This window comes from Urtica dioica, chromosome 7 (genome assembly GCF_054948205.1).
Source record: "Urtica dioica subsp. dioica isolate 48M chromosome 7, U.dioica_male_clone48M_v1_H2, whole genome shotgun sequence".
Taxonomy (NCBI): Eukaryota; Viridiplantae; Streptophyta; class Magnoliopsida; order Rosales; family Urticaceae; genus Urtica; species Urtica dioica.
Genome location: NC_142762.1, coordinates 24,943,232 through 24,965,370, shown reverse-complemented (window position 1 = coordinate 24,965,370; position 22,139 = coordinate 24,943,232). Strand labels below are relative to the sequence as shown.

The window sequence follows — 22,139 nt, the reverse complement described above, 5'->3', positions numbered from 1 at the left end:
TTATCAATATTATTATTAACATTTAAAGTGAGGACAATTTGCCATTTTTAAAAAGTTTAAATTTGAAAATAAATAAAATATTTTAATTTTTTTTATAGGTAGTCCATTTTAAACTATATAATTAATATTATTAAAAATTTTAAGCAATATTTTTGATATTTCTAAAAGAGTTAATAGCGGTAAAAATACTTAAAGTTTTTTGTCAAAACGATACTTATATACCTAAATTTTTTTTTTCTGCAGCAAAAATACCTCGTAGCGCCTTTAGTCCTTTGGACGTTAAGTTAAACAGAATTACAGGTGTAGGGATCTGGTGCACTGATTTAATGTTACACGGGTTTTTAAATTTAAAAAATGATAAAAATTAATTCTTTTGATCGAAAATACTCTAAATAAATAAAATAAATCCCAATTTCAGATTTGAAATCCCTAAAACACGTTCTCTATTCTCTTCTTCTACCTCTCTCTTCTTCCTCAATGAATACAAAATCAATCGGCGTGGAAGGTCAGGTTTGGTGATCTATGGCATCAAAACTCGTCTTCATCGTACGAGACTCAAGTTCGATGGCGAGGCTCGTCTTCAGCAACACTATCGGACAGGAACTCGGGTTTGATGGCAAAAGAACAAGGAAGATGCTTTTGAACATCTTCATCTTTGTTCGATTCTTCCTCAGCGTACTCTTCTTCTTGCAGACGAAACTGTTCGTCATCGTCATCACTGTCGCCCATTTTTTGTTGTCTTGACATCTTCTTCTTCAATTGAGTAGAGTTTTTTAATTCTGGTTTTAGGAAATTAGGGTTTCAAATGGTTTTTTTGATTTGGTAATGTCGATGTTTTTCTTTGAGCGTATAACTCTATTATTAACTATTACTAATTATAACAGTATTATTAATAATACCGAAAATTATTAAATATTAATTAATAATAACGAAAATAATTAAAACCAACATATATTATAAGCTTTACATCCTGACCGTTCAATTTTAACTTGACGCTCAAAGTACTAACGGCGCTACGAAATCGTAGCATTAGGTATTTTTATTGCAGAAAAAAAAGTTTAGATATACAAGTATCGTTTTGAAAAAATTATAATACATTTACCGCTATTAACTCTTTCTAAAAATAGTGAGAATAAACGCGTTATTTCGATAAAACACAAAAAATATATATAATATTTCTCTCGTCTTGCTCTTCACTCTCTTATCTTTCAATATTTTTTAAATTAAAATCAATTAATTATTTTTAAAATGACTTATCAAAGTATATATATACTTTTAGCTTTTTAAAACTCAAATTTTCTTATAGTTTTTTTTTTTTTTTTTTTTTTTTTTGGCACTACGTAAGATTTTTAACTGCAAACCTATTGTAGCATGTCCTAAGTCCAAACTCCAAACGCACTCTTTGAAACTAATCTGTTAACTTATATATACGACTCAGGGAAGGAATAAGATTTGACTTAATTCTGAGAGAGAGAGAAAGAGGAAGAGAGAGAAAAAAAAAAGTGAAAGAACGGGAATGAAGAAAATTCAATCCAATCGAATACAATTTTGACGTCCGCAAGGTCACACAGAAACACTCAGTCCCTCTCTCTCTCTCTCCCTCTCTCTCTCTCTTCTGATACAGCGAGGTTACAGGGTTTGTGTAAACGCAGAGAATAAGGGCAAATAATAATAGTAACAAATTATAAAAAAATTCAATCCAGCTCAGAAACCCTAGCAGAGCAAGAAGAAGAAGAACAAGAAGTTTTGAGGACTTGAAAGAGAAACTGACGGAGAAATCAAAGATTTTCTTTTTTTTGCTGATCATTTTGGATTAAACAGAAGACAAAAAAATCTCAACTCTGTTCGACAGTGTGTTTGAAAAGCTTATCTATACTCTCTCTCTGGTCCGGTGAGTCTTCTTTAAGTCTTGCGTTTCTTTATCCGCGGTTTTTGTTTATTTATTTTGTTTTGTTTTTAGTGGATCGTTTGATTTGGGTGGGTTTGACGTCCGATCGATGGGGTTTAGCATTCAGTATTTGCATTGCTTTTAAGCTGTATTCGTCTTCTATTGTGATAAAGTATGGATTTTTATTTACTTTTGTTTGTTTGTTTGGAAGCGCTTTTTGTGGGTTTTTTTTTTTTTCTTTCCTTAGGTCTAATTTGACTAGAAATTCTGTCCATTTCCATTGAATTTAATCTCGTTGTGTTCTAAAACTCTTGAGTTCGAGTCAGTACTTGTTTTTTTTTTTTGGGCGGAGTGATGTTGATAAATTTGGTTTTTCGTTTTCGCTTGGTTCAGGGTTTCAGCTGTTAAGCGTGAAAGACTGAATTTGGATTTTTGGAGCCTGAAAGGTTGGTGGAGAGATTCTGATTTGCTGGTTGGTTTGGGTTTTGTGTTACGTGGTCAAAGTCACAGTTGATCTGGAACTTGGCACGTTGATCAGCGATTCATGCTAAACGAGGTCGGAGATAGCTTTGGTTTGTGGAGATAAAGCAACTGTAGAATGCTCAGAGTTGACTCTTATCTCGAAGCTGGATTTTCTTGGCGTTTGGCTTGTGTTTGGTAATCAAAACAACATGTTAAGGCACAAAGTTTACCCATTTCTGCTGGTGCACAATAAGGACTACTTAGAAGCCTCCGGTCTCGCAATCACCGGGTGATATGCTATTTGGGTTTAGCCGCCTTGAACGATATCAGCAGCTTAGCAGTGAAAATTCCATACCCGTTGTCTAGTTAGCTCAATTAGTTAGTTACCGAAGCTTTATTTTTTCCTTAAAGTACTTGTTTCGAGAAATATGGTACCTTCGGGGCCGCCCACGCCGATCGGTGGATCCCAGTCCGTACCGCCATCGCTTCTGAGATCAAACTCCGGGATGATGGGCGCCCAAGGGCCCGGTCAGTCTGGTTTTCCCTCGCTCGTCTCTCCGCGAACACAGTTCAACAACATGAGTATGCTCGGAAACGTCCCCAACGTGTCCTCTCTCCTAAACCAGTCGTTTGGTAACGGGGTTATGAGCCAAGGGCTGTCCGCCCCCGGGAGTAGCCAGCGCGGTGGAATGGACACCGGGGCGGAGTCGGATCCGCTCTCTTCGGTTGGGAACGGGATGGGCTTCAACGCCCCTTCGTCCAGCACGTACGGTGGGTCCAATCCCGGGCAAGGTCAAGGGCAATATTCGAACCCTTCGGGGGCCCAAATGATGCCGGAGCAGCAGCAGCTCGAGGCTCAGGGGTTCCAGCACGGGCAGCAGGCGATGCAACAGTTCTCGGCCCCTCAGCAGTATCGAGGCGGCTTAGGTGGCGTGGGGCCAGTGAAGCTCGAGCCACAAGCGACGGACCATCATCACCATCACCAGCAACAGCAGCAGCAGCTGAATCACCTGAGGAATATGGGAGCAGTGAAGCTCGAGGCTCAGCAGCTTCAGAGCATGAGAGGCTTGGCTCCGGTGAAGTTGGAGCCGCAGCACTCGGACCAATCGCTTTTCATGCACCAACAGCAGCAGCAGCAGCAGCAGCAACAGCAGTTCCTGCACATGTCAAGGCAGTCGTCTCAGGCCGCGGCTGCGCAGATCAATCTCTTGCATCAGCAGAGATTCCTTCAGCTACAGCAACAACAACAGCTCTTGAAGTCCATGCCTCAGCAAAGGCCTCAGTTACAGCAACAGCCTCAGCAGAATATGGCACTGCGCTCTCCCGTGAAACCCGCTTACGAACCCGGAATGTGTGCCAGGCGTTTGACGAGTTATATGCATCAGCAACAGCAAAGGCCTGAAGTACGTTTCTTTTTTTTTCTTTTTTTTTTTCGTATTTCAATAGTGGTCTTCCTATCAGTTTATGCGTTGGTGTGCGTGTTTATTCTAGTCATTCCAACTCGTCTCCTTTTTATGCAGGACAATAATATTGAATTCTGGAGGAAGTTTGTTTCCGATTTCTTCGCCCCACAAGCGAAGAAGAAATGGTGCGTTTCAATGTATGGAAGTGGTAGGCAAACAACCGGTGTTTTCCCACAGGTATGCTTCTTGGCTTTGAAAATTATATCGCTTAATTGTTTGCACGTTTATAAATTGTATTTCATCTTCTACCACATCATCTTCAAGCTCTACCTGGATGACAGAAATTGAAACAGCAAACTAAATTGTTAAAAGGCTGTGTACAAGTCTGGGAAGACATTTTATTTACAGTATGTCGAGTGTTTATTTGCGGAAACATTTACTTTTCTAATGTTTCAAATGTTCAGGACGTATGGCATTGTGAAATATGCAATCGGAAGCCTGGCCGTGGGTTTGGTGCGTACTTGTTCTTTCTCAAAATTTACAATCTTTTCCTTTTCACCGAGCTTTTGAGATATCCTCAATTTTATTGATACAATTATAGGCCTGTTATGATTTAAGATTCATCTCATTTAACCTTTTATTTTGATTATCTTAACGATGTAATTATTTTAATGATGATTTTTTTACGACTGTTTTGACATATGATTACTGTATTTCAGAAGCGACTGTTGAAGTTCTCCCTCGGCTATTTAAGATAAAGTATGAGAGTGGTACTTTGGAGGAACTTCTGTATATTGATATGCCCCGTGAGTACCATAATTCATCAGGCCAGATCGTTTTAGACTATGCAAAAGCAATACAAGAAAGCGTTTTCGAGCAACTTCGTGTTGTTCGTGATGGCCAACTCCGGATAGTTTTCTCTCCTGATCTCAAGGTGGGTGGGGCAACAAGAAATGGGGAAAAAATTGAAACGATTCTTCGATTCAAATTTTTAATATTTTCTATGGTATCATTTTTTCTATGCCAGATATGCTCTTGGGAATTCTGTGCTAGACGTCACGAGGAGCTTATTCCAAGAAGATTATTGGTACCGCAGGTATAATTTATATTTTATTTATTTATATCATAACATCGTACTTAAGGACAATCTACTTATTACTGAAATATGGAAGTTATATATATGTTCTGGCCTCTTCTATGAACTTTTGAGCACTTTAATATCCACATGTTGGGATTTGTTATACTGATTGCATCTTATTTTACCTGCTTTTTTAGACGTTAAGAATGTATTATTTATAGAAAGTACAGTTTGGTCTCATTCCTCCTTAATAACTATCATGTTTGAGTTAAGTTCATTTAAGAGCCTTGGTTATCATGCTTACTGACTAATAAACAAAAGTTCTAATAAACTTTTTGCCAGTAAGTTAGATTTTTAAACTCTTTTTTTTTTTTTCCATTAAACATGGCATGAGTTCAAGCCTGATTTTCAGTGGCGGTTATAGTTTGTTTATCTTTGATTTATTTATATTCATTACTGAAATTAAGAGTGGTGATATTGTATAGACGAATATGTTCCGCAATCTGATATCTGAAAATAAAGTCCGGTTACTAGAGTGTTTCTCACTAATTATTAACATTAATAAAAAAAATTTTGGTGATGTGCAAGTGAAAATAAAATGCACAGCTGTAGAATTCTATGTGGCGTTGGTTCTAAACTCCTTTACCATTTTGATCTGTATGATTCTAAAGTTCAACTGGTATCTAGAATAAAACAAGGGCTTTTTATTTGGGTGCATCTCAAATTAGAAATACCTGTCATGAAAAACAAAATCGCTGAGATCTTGAAGCCTTGTATATTTGGATTACGCTCTGATTTAAAGGGACTACACTACTTGAGGTTGTGTATCTATTGATTTTAGATGTGCATTTATGTTTTCCACTGTGATTTTGATTTAGTGGTGGTTATTCTTCGGTTGAAAGCTGTGATTATCATAGTCGGCGCGGCTTTTTCACATGCTTGTTTTTTTCCTATGCGTACAGGTCACTCAACTTGGTAATGCAGCTCAGAAATACCAAGCTACCGCACAAAACGCTGCATCCAATCTATCACTTCCAGAGATGCAAAATAATTGCAATATGTATGTATTCCCTAATATTATGTACACGATTTGATCCGCTGGTGCCTTTATAAATGATTTTGGATTTTTTTTTTCTTCCTCAATATTTGTCTTTACTTCAAGGAATTGAGTCAGGTTAGATTGATGAGCTTTCCACTTGATAGTCTTAATAGGTTGCCTATGTCAGTCTTCTGCGTTTTCGTTTTGTTAATTTATTTGCTAGTTGTCCTTTCATGATTCCAATTGATACCAGAAAGGACTCCATGCATTCTTATGATAAGCTTGTGTGTGGATTAGTTTTAATGTCTTCTATCCATATAGGTTTGTAGCGTCAGCTCGACAATTGGCAAAAACTCTGGAAGTTCCATTAGTGAATGACTTGGGTTATACGAAGAGATATGTACGGTGCCTACAGGTAATTTCATTTAAAGTTTTGAAACTTCTAGTCTAGTATGTTATACATTTCTGCTTGGTAGTCGGTATTCCATGTCGTTCGTGTGTTTCGATGACATCATTGTACACGCATTGCCCTTCAGTGCACAGGGTTTCTCGAATGTTTAACCCCACTAGGAAACTTGCCCTTCAGCACCCAGGTTTCTTATGTGTATATATTTGGCTTGCAGATATCAGAGGTGGTTAATAGTATGAAAGACTTGATCGACTACAGCAGAGAAACAGGAACGGGACCTATGGGTAAGCTCAATAGCAATCATTTTCTCTTGAAGGAGATATTTTAGATTGAATAACCTCTCTCCCTCTCTGGTGCATGTGTTTCAGAGAGCTTGAATAAGTTTCCTCGAAGAACAAACATGACATCTGGGGTTCACAGTCAGTCTCAGGCACCCGAAGAACAGCAACAGCATCAACATCAAACGATAGCCCAGAATGCGAACGGCGACGACAGCTCGGTCCAAGGCACGATGCAGATCGCGGGGAGCAACGGCGTGGCCAGTGTGAATAACGCGGCTGCTTCTACGTCGTCTCCGGCGAGCACCATCGTGGGTCTGCTCCACCAAAACTCGAGGCAGCAAAGCTCGATAAACAACAGCACCAGTAGCCCGTACGGAGGCGGAGCGAGTTCGGTTCAGATTGCGTCGTCGCCGGGCGGGTCTTCCAGCACCATAATCCCCCAGCCTCAGGCTCAGGCTCAGCCCAACCCGTCCCCGTTCCAGTCCCCAACCCCATCGTCCAACAACAACCTCGCCGGGTTGGCGGGGCCGAGCCACATGAGCGCGGCCGCCGCAAACTCGCCGGCCAACATGCCGTCGCTCTCCGGCAGCGATGCGGCGGCGGACCACGGCGACTCCCAGAGCTCCGTGCAGAAGATCCTGCACAACATGATGATGTCCAACAACCCCGACATGAAGAGTGTGAACGGAAATAATCTGAGCATGGGCGGCGGTGGCGGTTACGAGGCCATAATGGGCGGCGGCGGCGGCGGCGGAGGTGCGGCCATAGTCAACGGGATAAGGTCCGCGATGGGGAATAGTAATAATAACTCGATGATGAATGGGAGGGTCGGGATGAATGGGCGAGACCAGATGATGCACCACCAACAGCAAGATCTGCTCGGCGGCCTCGGAGCCATTAACGGCTTTAATACTCTACCCTTTGATTGGAAATCTACACCGTGAATACGCATGTATTATACTGAGATAAGAGAAGAGCAGCGGGCCTATAGCTTGATGATAATTACTTAATTTTCTGGTCTGCTCGAGGGAAGAAAATGTGGCAGAATTGCCTGTGTTGGCCTCGCCCCCTATGGCGGAAGGAGATTATGATCATCACCGATAATGAAATGGGTTTTTTGAGTTAACATTGGCTTGTCTCTCCCACTTTCTGCTAATCTTCCATTATATATACACCTATATCATATATATATATATGAGGAAAGAATGGGGGAAAACCTGATAATTGGATGGGCTGATGATGGGTCTAATTTTCTTGTGGTCCGGTGTACCATCTATATATTCTTTTTTCCTTTTTATTTTTCTCTTTATTTTTCTTCTTAATTTTTCCTTTTAAGAAAATATGTCATCTTTTGTATTCCTTATATAGTTTTATTACCTACATCGCTATTAATTTTTCTTCCTTTCTTGCTTGTACTGTCTCGGGAGCAGGGGAGCCGCTTCAGCTTCTTTTTTTTTTTTTTTTTTTTTATTTTGTCTTTTATTACTACGTTTGGTCACATTATAACGGAAAATGGACTTGATTTCTACTAAAACACGATCGCTCACGAATTCCTTATTACCAAATCCAAACGTAGTGTGAAAATCTTAATAAAATGAGAAATGGACTTAATTTACCTGTAAAAGAAGTTGTGGATTAAAGCTCTAAGTCAATCACGAGTACTTAAAGTATAATTAATTTTATTTATTTATTTTGTATATGATTTTATGGTGGAAGTGTAATTGATTTAACGGTGTTTTTTTCAAAATGATTATGCATTGTCGATTATCGCTGGAACATCATCAAGGCGAACACCCTCCACGATCGGAACAAGCGGCGATCCTCCTCGTACCTCGAACCAGATTCGAGCTACTCGGGTCATCACCGCTGCTTCCAATTTGCTTTTCTCGCGGTCGGAGTGCTCTTTTTGTCCAAGAAAAACAGCATTGCTTCAAGTATCCATGGCCTGAACAACATTGCTTGAAAGTTAAAACTCATTATTGAGTCCAGGACTACTTTGATATGAAGTGATAGATCTGCATTAACTGGAGTATAAATAAATCTAAAGCCATAACGATATCAAACTATATCAAACTTTCAAGAGGAATGGCACTCTATTGAATGTGAATGTCTTCGTCACTCTAGTTTCTCATACCATTTGTATACCCATTTCTATGATAGTCCCTCTTATTTATAAGCTAAATTACTTATAAGTATTACATATTTAACAACAAAATTATCTCTTAATGTTCTTATACCATCAATATCTAAATCCTCGCAAATGATCGCATTTTCTTTTGGGATTTACGCCCATAATGGAGATGTAAAGGAGTCATATTGTATTATGTTATAATGAGATTTATTTGTAATGTATATGTTCTTAATAAAGTTGATATTCATTCTTTCATTAGTTTGTATTTACAAATTATTACTCACAACGAAAGAGGAGTCAAGTAAAGATTTCAAGACACCCTTTGTGATTGAATTTTAAAACAAACATTTACAATATAGGATAAAAAAAGGACAACTGAATTCAAGCAACGGTTGATAGAAAAACTATGGATGTTGAGTTTTGTAACAATCAACTCCTACTTTGGACTGCTGTTTAGTTGTAAAAGAGGAGAAAGAGGATATGAACGAGCTCGTTTGTTGAGGACTTTGAAAAGAATGTATTGATGTGCCCATTCCCTCCATTGAGCTATCGATCATATATTCAATCATGTATGAGATAGAAATTACGAAGTGGTTCCCGAATCTTCATCGGGGGTCTATGAGCAAACCCATTGCTTAGTTCTTGTACTCTATAGGGAACAAAAGGCCTTTAGATTGTTGGAAGACAGTCTTTGATCAGATCGCTACACAGCTTCCTCTCTCAGGGGTTAAACATCCCATTGATTTCTCTTTGCTAATCACTGAGCTGCTCATACTCAGACATGGGCAATCGCTCTGGTGGACCCCTCATCTTCAACGTAGATTTTAAGTTGCAAGATGATCAAAGGAAAGCATGTGGTTGACATCCAGGAGAAGCATATAATGATCCAGTATGCAAGAAGATATTCCACCTTCTATAAATTTCACCGGTACCTCCTCGTCTCTTTCTTGCTCAATGAGAGAGAGGATTATTCAACAAGGATGACCCTATCTAAACATTTTCTTTTGCTTTCTCCATTAAACTTGAGCTGCTTAGATGCTTAGTTTTATGTGCTCTATCGAATGCACTCTGCAAAGTGCTTTACGGGTCATCTTTCCAAAAATGTCAAGACAAAGATTGTTGATTCATTTTTGACATGTTTTTATTATATTGGCACTTATGCTGTTTAAAACATCTTTGGTCACGTGTTCTTTCCCACGCGAATCAAACTAAGAATATCCTCATGTTTTGCTTCTTCACCGGCCGAGTGTGAGAATTATGGTTCCATCTCTGTGTGTACTGTACTAGCAGAGAATTGATAAGTACCAGGTGTTTTAGTTTATTTCGCTGATTCGATCTTCAGGAAAGGGGTCTTGTCGAAGAGAGAGCGATCTCGATCTAAGGAGAGCGTAGATTTGGTTTATAGGAAGTTAGAGGAAACAATTACTTGGGAGAGAGTATGCAAATTTAAGTTCTTGTACCTCAGTTCAATTATAGTTAATTTCTTTCCACAATCCTCCATATTAGGTGCTCTGGCACTACATTATGTTACTATTTCTTCTTCTTCTGCAAAATGGTTATTAGTTCAAGATCCGTTTGAATCTGGGCACATTCGCTTTTTTGTTCTCATAAATCAACGGCGTCAGAACAATAATAAAATCAGGTGAAGTGAGAAGACCATTTGTCCAAAACTGCAACGACTAAATATAAGTCCTTGACGACAGATACGACGATACAAAGATGAAGACTGGTGAATACAAACCCTATTTTATTACAATACAAGCACTAAAACATCTCTTATCAAGAAGTTGGGTAACTAAAGAAACAATTATTTTAGGTTGGGATTAAAGTATCATAAGGCAGAGCATATAGAGGCAGTAAAATATTCCACAGCAATATAACACAAAAAATTGTGGTTACCGAGGTCACTTCCAAGCAGAGGCAACAATGAGGTTTTTGTGTTCCCACCCAAAGTGAAGAGCACCCACTTCGTCGTTGATCTTGAACCTCTCGCAGTAGTGGCGGACGATGAGGGTCTTGATCTCGGCGGTGACCTCGGAGCTCATGGGGCAGGCGGAGAAGCCGGCCATGGCCATCCTGGCCCGCCACTTTCCGGCGACCTCGTAGCGCTCGATCCGCTCCTCGCCCTCGCAGGCCACCACGTTGACAATGTCCCTCGCGAGGCACTGCCTCTCCACGTTGGCCCGGTCCTGGCTGTCCCGGGGAAGCGTGGCGTCGAGGGACTCGAACACCGCCGAGTAGTAGCTGTAGGCCTCGACGAAGCGCGGGAAGAACGGCGCCGTGTTGGTGTTCACGTCCTGCTCCACCACCGTCACCAGCTTCGGCCCCAGGCTCTTCACCATTCGCAACAGCCTGTCCCGATGGTTCACCGTCGACACGCTCTCGTCCGGCATGTGGTGAAGCTGGAACGCAAAGTTCACCACAATGGCTTCCTCTCCGGCCCGGCACTCCAGCATCGACGGCTCCACCGCGGAGCTCCCGGCCGCCACGGCACGAAACTCGAACGGGACGCCCAGCGTCTCAGCCAGCTTCTCCAGCCTCTGTCCGATGACTTTAAGCCCCCCGACCGGGCGCTGCACCGACTCGGGGTCGTCCACGCCCGTGAGCCTCAGCTGGGGCGGGTTGCTTGTGCGGGAAGCAATCGTCTGTATCAGCGTCATGTACTGGCTCCCCTGGTTGATGTCGAAGTCCACGATGTGGACTCGCTTCTCGCCTTTAAAGGCCTCGATGATCGCACCGTTCGCAGCCATGAACCCGAACTTGAAACACGGGCACACCTCGAAGAGTATCTGCATCGCCGCCAGGCGGTCCGAAGAAGGCGGCTCTTTGCACTTCAAGGCCTTGTAGAGGAACTTTCCGGAGGAAGCCATTCGAGCCGCGAGCCCTTCCACCATGTACGCCGCGATCCTCTGGGACGGCTCGCCCTGGATCGACACCATCTCTCGCAGCTCGTTGATCATCGCCGAGGCCTCCGCGAGATTTCCCTCCGAGATCGCGCCGGCGCAGTCGATGAGAAGCTTCTTCGGAGAGACCCGCGAGCCGTAGGAGTCGGACGACGAAGACTCCTTCGGGGAGTCTTGGAGAAGCGCGCTCGGTGCAGAGTCGACCCACTCACCCTCGATTTCCATGTCCTCTTCGTCCTCTTCGACTAGCAGAGCTCTCTCCAGTTCTCGAAGCTTCACCTGCATCACGTCCCTGTCGAACTCTCCTTGTTCGAGGCTCTGACTGATCAAGTACTCCGACTCGAAATTGGGTCCAAGTAGTCCATCGGTCAGCCTTGTCGACGAGTTTCCGGAGTCGCTGGGGGACTCGAGGAAGTACTTCTCAGAGCTCTCTGCACTATACGAATCGGCTCCGTAGAGTGTCCTCTGCTGAGCCGAGAAGTCGGAGCTGTTGTCGCTTTCATCTAAAGGATAAAGCTTCGGGTTTCTGTATGAATTGGAGGATAGCTCCACAGGCCTCACTAAAGACATGGCTTCAGGAGTGTCGTATCTTACTTAGATCTCAAGCAAGACAAATCAACCATACAATGCAACTTCCACGTGAAAACGGAAAAGATTTGAACTGTATGAAGGAATAAATTTTTCGTCCGAGAAACCTAAGAAAATATTCGCGCACTGTTAGAAGATCTGCAAGCAGCCATACAAGAGATGAGAAATTGAAGTACAAAATCAACAATAATCATAGAGAGAATAAATTAAGTTGAGCAAATAAATCAAACACCTTGCCAGCATAGGCAATACTAGATAACTGAAACTCTAAATGGAATGGGAAAAGCTATTCGAGTAGCTCAACAGTTTTGGGTATAAACTTAGAATCTTCGATTTTTTTGGTTGCGACATGAAAATGAATTAACGCGTTATAAAACTTAAGAAATTTATATATGCCTTTTTACTTTGGTTGTGACCCGCTACAAAGGCAACTCCGTGATGAATTGTGTCTCGATAATCCATTCAATGCTTGAAGAAAAAATAGCATCAAAATGATATAAACTGATTTGATGTGTAAAGGCGAAAAATAAACTGATTTGATGTGTAAAGGCGAAAAATAAATTCTTAGAAATATGAAATAACTGTGTTGAAAGGAATGTTAATTCTGATATAAACCTCATTTGATGTCAATTAAAGAGCGCCAAGCATCCAATTCTCAAAGAATAAAGAAAAATAATTATACCAACTGTGTAAAATTAAGGAAAACCCTTCATGATGAATGAAGATAACAAAGCCAAATAAAACAATGAAATCTGATGAAATTTGCGAGTGAAGAGGGAAAAGAAAAATGAAATCTTGAACATATACTCGAGACAATTTAATTCACCATAAAAATCTGAAGACGCCAATTAAGTTTAGAATGACGAAAGAAAAAAACGAGAGAGAGAAAGTGGATAGAAAAAAGACTTTTACCTTGTACAACGACAATAAAAAAACGGTTGAAGCAGCAGAGTTCATATGATCGTGATCATATTAATTTCATAAGATTTCGGTGAAAACCCAGATGAAAATTACTCACAAAATTAGGTTTTAGAGCGAATAAAGATGAGGACGTTGACCTCCAAAACATAGATACACAACACGGACAAGCAAAAGTGAAGAAAAGAACGAGCCCCTTTCTAGTTGGGTTGATTGATATTCTTATTTTAAGTTTGTGAATAGTTGTGAGGTTAGGTACGTTGAAAAAAACAAAGTAAAAGCATCGTTGGTGTAGGACAAAAGAATTGAATATAATAAATATAAATGAAAATTATTGGGATGATGATTTTGAAGTATCCTAAAACCCATTTGAAGAATTTAAAATCTGACCATATAAAAAACATTCCAATTTCGCTCTGGAATCTGACCAAGTACTAGGGGAAAGAAAAAACCATAGTAACATAAAAAACTCACCCAAGAATAAGGTATTTCGAAGTTAAACCCAGTTCTCTCTCTCTCTCTCTCTCAATTTGCTTAGATTTTACACTTTGTGTGCGTGTGATTTTCTTTGTTGTCTTGACCAACAAACCCTTTTTGTTTGGTCTATCCTCCTCTTCTTGTGATGCTCCTGCAATGTCACTCCCCATGAGACCATTATATATATAGTAGATATCAATACTTTGCATTCCCTTTACTATAATACTTTAGATTTTAGCAGCAACTCCAAAGGGATAACTTAGAACAGCATGATTATTTGAGTAATAATATTTATATGTACATAAAGTAAATAAATGAATAAAAACAATGGTAACTAATTAAACGACTACTTTTTATTAAAATTATATCTACATCTTTATATTATTATACATCTTGTTTTAATTTAGTCTATTTTCTTAAATTTTTAAATAATACAACTAAAATTTTAACATAATGATTTAAATAGGCTATATGACTAACTCTCTCATAAATAAAAAAGAAAAATGGGCAATTAGATCAGTAACTTAAAAGTCCACTCTCATTTTAAAAAATAATCAAAATTTCATTTTATTAAGAAAATAGCCCATCACGCCGAATTAAATTAATTAACTGATTATGTTAATTTAATTTACTTTGAAAAATAGTCCAACAGATCGACGTAAATTAAATTAACCTGTTTAGTTAATTTAATTTACTATTGGACTATTTTCTTAATATAATGAAACTTTGACTAAAATTTTAAAAGAAATTAAAAAATTAGCCAGCTACAACAAATTCTTCAAAGAATAAACCACACTAATATAATATTACATTTGACAATTTTTAGTGCTATCATTAGAGTATTTTGTACAATGTGGCATGACCTTGATATTTTATCAAATATACTATATTATATAGAATATTCTATATCTGATGGAAAGTGGGCTATTTTAGTATTGGGGTTACTCTTAACTCCACTCGTATGCGAGTGATATAAATAATTATTAATTATTGAAACATAATCAAATATTATATTAAAAAATAATTAAACTAGAAAAATCTTGTACTGGACACGACTTTTTGCGAGTGAAGTTTCTCTTCAGATACTTCTCCTAGCTTTCTCGCAACATCCGAGCAAGTCCCTCAATCTTCTCAGTCCTGATGTTTGCTTCATTTTCCTTTGCAAAGACCGGCATTTCTCTCCGGAGCCCGTCGTGCGCAGAACTGAGACAGAACTCAACTTGAAGACATTGATATGAGATTCGAGAGTGTTTTTGGCTTTCCGTTTGAATGGTGGGTGATTTTTAGATATGGAATCTTCGACTCGGATTGGGTCTCGTTAAGACGAAGACTCTCGATTTTAGGCGGCACAAGGGTTTTGAGTCTCGTTCTCAGATGACCTTGGCCTCCGGTTGAGATGCGGTTCTTGTCGAAGATGGAGATTGGGGTGGCCGGCTCTATTTTTTTTCCTAGCCGGGGAGTGTTAGGTGCAGACGTGGTGTGACTTCGGAAGGTGTACCGGACGTGTTTTGGTCGACGGGGTCAAGACGTGGTAGGAGTGAGGTTTGCTTTTTCAGTTTCCGGGTTTTTTGTTATTTGGTTTTTCAGGTTAGTTAATTTGTTAGATGTTTAGTTGGTTTTTTTTTATTTGGTTGTTTTTCTTGAGTTTTTATTAGGTAATGAAGTCCGTCATGTTGGTGGTTTTGGATTTCCATGATGAGCTAGTCATCTTGTAAGAGAAAAAATAAGAGAGAAAAAGTTTTCGACCAAGTTTAGAGTTCATCGAGAGGTCGAGGTTGTTTTAGGAACCGAGCTTATGGGTGTTTAATGGAAGTGTTTTGTTTGGTTTAAGAAATTTGCAAAAAAGTTATGTTAAAGAGTCCGTAAAAGTTCGTGACGAGTATTGAGATACTTGGTTGAATAGACATTTACCTTCGGGGTTTTTTTTTTAAAAAAAAAATTCAGGAGATTTTTTAGTTTGAATGTGGTATGTTTGTTATATAATATTTATGGACGAAAAGGAAAATATAATGTTTGTATATTTATTTATTGGTCAAATTGGTATTATATAATATATACCTACTACTACCGAGTTCTCAAGTAACGCGTTGCCTCCAATTGAGTTTGTGGACTTAACAGCTATTTTGCCAAAAACACCGATAACTTTTCTTTTAACCGTGTTCCGTGTACATGTAGATATTTATATTAAAAAACAGAAAAAAAAAAAAACAGAAAAACACGTGTACATGTTAGTCAATATTTCAAATGATGGGCTTCTCTAATGGAAAATGAATCGTATATTGTCACCAATGGGATGGGTTATTTAAAAGAGCTAGTGGAATTATTATCATTCTATACAGTACAAGTTAACATTTTGTTTTACTTCCAAGAGACGTAATATAATGTATTATAATTATGATTTACTTTAAATATCAGAATAAAGAAAATAGTTATCAGAATAAAGAAAATAGTTAAGTGAATATTTGATTTATTTTAAAACTCATTTAATTAAAAACTTACAAATACGGGTTGTAAAAGGAATGAGAATTACACTAGTTAATACCAAAAAAAATTATCTCTCTCACTCTCCAGATTTTTGAACTCCCTCTTCAGAGAAGCATGTTCACAACGAATCTCTTCAATTGAGCAGATAAAAGTGAGTCCACACTTGTGTCTCAATCTTCTTGAGAAGCGATTCAAAAATTTTAATGTCGTATTTGAAATTCAGACGCCAAAAGCTTAGAATCAGAGCTGGGGGGGGGGGGGGGGGCGGGGGCGGAGACCATTTGAGTTTCTTCTATTTTCATAATCTCAATTTTAGCAGTCTATTTTACCCACTTAGATTATTCACGTAGAATATAGATCTTATTATTCATGTCTCTAGAATGGTATTGGATACATATTCATCTCTAGCGAGAGCATGGTCTTTTGGTGGTGGTGCAATGTGGGTCTCCGACGATGGTGATACGGGGTGGGTCTCTGTCGTCGATGTTGTGACGTGACTCTCCACTGCTGGTAGTATTACACGGCTCTCCATCGTCTGTGGTTCGACGTGGATCTCTTTCAAGGAGTGTTTGCTGATGGTGCAACGAGGTTCTCACACTTTGTTGTGTTCTATAATATGTTAGGAATATTGTCTATTAAAGATAATAAAATAAATGTGAATGATTACTGAATTCGATAAAAAGTTTATTTTATTAGCATTTATGATTAGAGGGTTGTTTTCTAAAGAGAATCAATAACAACTATCATCCATAGTCTCCGTATTAAACTGAATTACATGTTGGACATCTAAGTTCGGGCGGTGAGCTAAAACGTGGTTGATGATTGATAAATGCCTGGATAGCTGTATCGAAAATCATATATGTGGAACATAAGTGAAGGTTAATAACTTGGTGGGAGCATTCTACACTTTTGGTAGTAAGTGTACGACTTAGACAAACTTTGGTTCTTGATGTGTCGTTTAAGGACCGTTACGACACTAACTAGGGTCGCTATGATGGTCAAAGTGAGACTTAATCTAAATCCTGAAGTGATCATGGACTTTTAGGTCATATTACCGAATTCTTTGACTCATTCATTAAAGGCTACTATTATGCTAGGATACTTATGTCTTGGTAGTTCGGGATATGATTTGAGCGGAAAGTGATTCACAAATACGGAATCCAGCCTTCCTGAAAAAGGTTAATGTTCATTCACCTAAAGGTTGATTCCAGAACCGATTGATTGTGCATACTTTCGTAGCAAGTATATACGAAAGAATCTTTTGCTAGGGAAACAACGGTGCTTAGGGCTCATATGTATCAAGAAGGGTATAACAGAATAATTAACATTTCTCGATACGGGTTGAACCTGGAGGATTTTGATCACGAACTGACTATATCAGTGGACGCTCTTACGATGAGTAAAATATAATTCTAGTAATAAGAAGAGTGCAGTCTTGGATTATTTTGTGGAGTATCCCCATTGACGAATCGATTGAGAAAGAGAAAAGACTGTTTCGTCTTTTAAATCGGATTTGTGTGAGCATCTGTTATTAGGTCCATGGTGCCCGATTCGGTTCTTATAAAGATGGATAAGAACTCTCTAGTAATAATAAATATTTATTATTATTACAATCTCACAGCTGTAAATTGTCTAACAACACTCATTCGTATGTCTATTTTTCGAATTAAATATTTATTGTGGAATCAATTATTTATTGTTAGCTCAAATAAATAATTAATTAAATTTTAAGTTTGGCCTTATTAACACTATAAAATTCGATAATTCCTTGGCCCATGACCCTACGGTAGGCGCGTACTATTGAGTATTAATTACCCAATATTCTCTCTTTAATTAGTTCCTAGATTTGTGAAAAAGAAATCAGGTAACTAATTAAATAAGAGAGAAAATAATAATGGTTGAGATCTTCTCTTTGTATGAAATAAAGAAATAAGATATTGTGATTTACTCTCTCTCATGGATATATTCCTAATATCTAGAAGAATAATAATGGTAGAGATATTTTCTCCATTAAATAAGGAAATAAGATATTGTCCTCATTATTCTCAACTATATAGATTCCTTAAATATATGAGAAAAATAAGGAAATATAATATCCTAGATTATGATCTGATGGATGAGTGAAAAGTAGGATTTGTAGTCAAGATTCAATGGCTCATGCTTAACTACAAAATATAAAATAATATAGGAGAATAAAATATATCTAGGAGCTTCCTAAAATATCTCAATTTTACCACTATAAATAGGGGTCAAGGAAAACAAAATACAACACACAAGTGCAGAAGCAAAATTCGTCCATCACATCCTAGAGGTGGCCGAATTTTATTCTCTTTCCCTCTACCTCAGAATTTGTGATTCAAATCCAAAAAATATGACACGGCCTGAATCTCTAAATCAGAGTCGTTGTGAGATAACGAGTGAGCACACGCTTTCTTCTTATTTCATCCGGAGATTACGTTTCGGAAGATTACAATATCATCTCTTGAGATCCAAATGATGAGAGTCCTGTCATCGTTCCCGAAGTGAAGATCGGAGATAAACTAGATGGTCGAGTTATTGGAGCTCAGAACGGGATCTTGAAAAACTTGATTGAAGTGTCAGTAGCAGATTACCAAACGTGTAAGTAATCTGAAAACTTGTCTTTTAATCAGTTGCTTGAATCGCTCTCTCTAATCTAGCTATGTTCTATTCAAATATGCAAATCTAGATCTAGTTTATATAATCGTATAAATAATTAGCATGTTAGCGTAATTATTTATTTTCCGCAACAGTTATAGGGATGTCTAATTCACAACATAATATTCTCTCATACTCTCCATGCAACGATGTCATATTGACGTCCATATTTAATTGGATTATTTTTACAAAGTAGCCAATTTAAACTAAGTGCTTAGTAAAATAGTCAAAGTTTCATAAGTTAGTGCATTCTAGCCACTTATAATGTAAAAATACTAATATATTCTTAGTTATTTTCAAAAAAATTAATCTAACTCTCCAAAATTTTAATCCACTGCACTTTTGGTATGTACCAAATAAGTTCAAAAATTTTAATCTTGCCTTCAAAAAATTTAATCCCCCATCTAAACTGGCACTTTCGGTATATGCCAAATAGGTTCAAAAATCTTAATCGTACATTCAAAATATTTAATCCCCCATCTAAACAGACAACACAATGTTTGAAGTCTAGTCATCTACAACGAGAAGCAACGAAGTGTCACAAAAATTAATACTGCTTTCTCCTCTTCGATAAACCATAAGAAAAAAAAGAAGAAGAATAAAAAGACGGTGGTGATGACGATTGACAACGAAACCATCTTCCGATAGCACAATGCTTGATTAAATTTGTCTCTCAATTGAATTATATACCTCGTAAATTTATTCACACTATGCAAGAACAAAGCATGATGTGATATCCACTGATACTTAAATAAATGGGATCCATTGAACATCTTTCAAGGCTTACCCCTTCATGATTATTAGTTAACAAGTGACAATTACAAAATTACCATTATACTTTTGTAATTATTTCTTTCAACTTAATTGTTGTTTATGAGATATCACAATGCTTGATTAAATTTGTCTCTCAATTGAATTATATGCCTAGTTAATTCATTCACACTATGAATAAACAAAGTATGAAGTGATATACAATGCATTTAAACAATTTTATTCATGATTTCCATTTACTTGAGAGCTCATAATCTTAAATCTTAACATGACTACGCCATTTCACCAGTTTTCTAATCATAGATTCTTATTGAAGAACCTTGATCATTGGCTTATAAATGAAGGTGACAAGCCATAAGTGATTATGTCTCATCTTAAAACTTTGGTAAGCTTGAGTAGATTCATATATAGTGACTTCAAGACGTAAACGGTTTTGACTTAAAGTCTTAGAAACTGCACTGAAGTCATATTCAATCTCTTTATAAGATATCTTGAAAGAACTATATAGTTCCAACTCGCTATGCTTCATAACAAAATATCACGATTTCTCCTAACAATCATCCATTGGAATTAATTGTCCATTTGTTCATAAGATTGTGAATATTACTCTTAGACAACTATTAGAAGAGATGTTATGAAAATCCGAGTTTGATTCTTCACATGTTGTGAGTTTTTTTCCTATTGATGATGGTTACGAGAACTCATTGGTGTTTGGTTATTAAGTATGGAGATTCGGGACTCCATAATGTTTTTTAGATATCTTTATTTAAATATTAAATATGACCAGTGCAATGTTTAAGACTTAAAATTAAAACAATTCACAGCTTTAAATCTTAAATTCATTATTTATGAATACTCTCATGTCAATCCCAATCCTGATATGAGACATAACTTCTTATGGCTAGTCGTTTTCTTATGGCTAGTGCCCTATTGACAGAGGAGTTGGTGAAAAGACTTAGTCAGGTTCGGTTATTAGTTCTCATAGATATGAAATTCTTGAATAAAATTGTTGAAATACGTTGTATATATATTTTTTGATAGTGGGAATAAATCAACTTGGCTTATATTCAAAGAGTGATCTCATTCAATAAAGTATTGTGACGTGTTGGCTACAATTCACTTGTAATGCATATGCTTATTCATAAGCAACAAAAATAGTTTAATAATTTAATATATAGAAGGGACAAATGATAATTTGCATGATTAAAAATATTCAATGGATCGAATGCATTAGTGAATTAATGCATAAATTATATAAAAATTATGACTCGAGAGTACTTCTGATTCTTTAGCGAAGTGAATATATATTAAGAAGTATTATTTGAAAAAGTTTGTGAACTTTTGAGTCCAATGCTTCAATCTTTAAGTTGGTTTTATATGAGTCTAGAAGGCTTATACATTAACAAAGAATTATGGTATGTTGAGTTGGTTAAGTTGGAAATGTTGAATAAAGTTAATTTTGAGGATTGAACTAGAAAAGTCCCTTAGTCCTTAAATTAATATTTTACTAAAATTTAACTCTATGATTAACATATGTCCTAGTAGTTTAGAACTATTATCAATGAATAATGAAGTGTTAAATTGTGATTTACACAACTAAAAAAATACTTTTAGAAGCGAGGAAAAAATTAGAAGCGACTAGTCGCTTCCAACCTAGTCAACAAAAATCCAAGCATTCTGTCTTGAAAAAGTCAACATTTTAACATTAGAAGCGACAAATACCGCTTCTAAAAGTTTCTCGCCATTGAGAAGTGACTTTAGAAGTGGCATGTCGCTTTTACGCTACTGAAACGTTTGGCTCTTATTTTTCTCCATCAAAAGTTTTAATATTTTAACAAAGAATAAATTGTATATTTGCCCCCTGATATATGGCCTCACTGACAAAATGCCCCTATCTTGTTAAAACTATTTGTTAACCCCTGCTATATAAAAAAGTAGCAGTTGGGTACTTCCGTAAAAAAAAGGCCCAATCGTCAGTTAAATAATCATGTGGAACGCACGTGTTCTGGTAAATAAGGGTAAAATCGTTATTTTGTTAGTCGGATGATGGAGTGTATTTTATTGTTTGTTTATTCATTTAAATTAAATAAAGAAAAAAAAACAGTCGAATGTAAAAATCCCAAAATCTCATTTCAATTTACTCGAGTCTTAACACTAAAACCCTAGAACTCAAAAACCAATAATGGCAAAAGGAAAATCTCCCGGGAAGCCTTTACCGGCGCGAAGTGGGAGGTTTGTGGCATCTTCTCGCTCGAAGTCAAAAGGGAAAGCAAGTGCGAATAAGAAATCGACTGCACCGCCAAAGAAATCCCGCCCAAGAAATTGCCTGCTCGAAAACCAAAACAGAAGCAAAAATCGCCTGTTCCTATGAAGGAGTCTCGACCGAGTGAGAACGAATGTCCAGATATGAAATTTTTTTTGTCTTTTAAGTGTTTTTTAAAGTTGAATATTGTTGGGGACCACAATGGTTTTGTTGAATACTGTTGGGTCCATGGTATGAAAATAAGTTTTTTATTTGTTTTTTTTTTATGGTTTTAGTGTTTGCGTAGGTTTTTGTCCCCTTTTAATATACAGTGGGTCCTTAGTGTCGGTAGATTAAATGTATGCTTAGTCTTGGTTGGTTGGTTGGCT

General features: G+C 37.6%; 2 protein-coding genes across 4 annotated transcripts; one reads left to right on the top strand and one right to left on the bottom strand.

The window, feature by feature from the left end:
- Positions 1–1,438: 1,438 nt before the first annotated feature.
- Positions 1,439–7,971, top strand: SEU (SEUSS transcriptional co-regulator). The gene is made up of 10 exons (XM_089619095.1): positions 1,439–1,891; positions 2,282–3,753; positions 3,871–3,990; positions 4,218–4,266; positions 4,473–4,687; positions 4,781–4,849; positions 5,794–5,891; positions 6,192–6,285; positions 6,494–6,563; positions 6,648–7,971. The coding sequence occupies exons 2-10, from the start codon at positions 2,779–2,781 to the stop codon at positions 7,502–7,504; spliced, it is 2,547 nt and encodes an 848-aa protein (XP_089475221.1). The 5' UTR covers positions 1,439–1,891; positions 2,282–2,778; the 3' UTR covers positions 7,505–7,971.
- Positions 7,972–10,339: 2,368 nt separating this feature from the next.
- On the bottom strand, positions 10,340–13,744 carry SCL1 (SCARECROW-like 1). 3 transcript variants are annotated; one of them, XM_089620240.1, is made up of 2 exons: positions 13,575–13,744; positions 10,340–12,320 (listed from the first exon to the last, which is right to left on the bottom strand). In XM_089620240.1, the coding sequence occupies exon 2, from the start codon at positions 12,162–12,164 to the stop codon at positions 10,596–10,598; it is 1,569 nt and encodes a 522-aa protein (XP_089476366.1). In that variant the 5' UTR covers positions 12,165–12,320; positions 13,575–13,744; the 3' UTR covers positions 10,340–10,595. The 3 variants fall into 3 exon arrangements, with proteins under 3 accessions (XP_089476366.1, XP_089476365.1, XP_089476367.1); XM_089620239.1 differs by lacking the exon at positions 13,575–13,744 and adding an exon at positions 13,095–13,361; XM_089620241.1 differs by lacking the exon at positions 13,575–13,744 and adding an exon at positions 13,095–13,361 and having other exon boundaries at positions 10,340–12,289.
- Between the last annotated feature and the right edge of the window lie 8,395 nt (positions 13,745–22,139).

What these genes read in the sequence shown, in the direction of transcription:
- SCL1 (XM_089620240.1), bottom strand. Translation starts at nt 12,164, where the DNA reads ATGTCTTTAGTGAGGCCTGTGGAGCTATCCTCCAATTCATACAGAAAC.
- SEU (XM_089619095.1), top strand. Translation starts at nt 2,779, where the DNA reads ATGGTACCTTCGGGGCCGCCCACGCCGATCGGTGGATCCCAGTCCGTA. An exon ending in GATATGTACGGTGCCTACAG is followed by an intron (nt 6,286 to 6,493) that starts GTAATTTCATTT and finishes TTTGGCTTGCAG; the next exon opens with ATATCAGAGGTGGTTAATAG. An exon ending in AACAGGAACGGGACCTATGG is followed by an intron (nt 6,564 to 6,647) that starts GTAAGCTCAATA and finishes CATGTGTTTCAG; the next exon opens with AGAGCTTGAATAAGTTTCCT.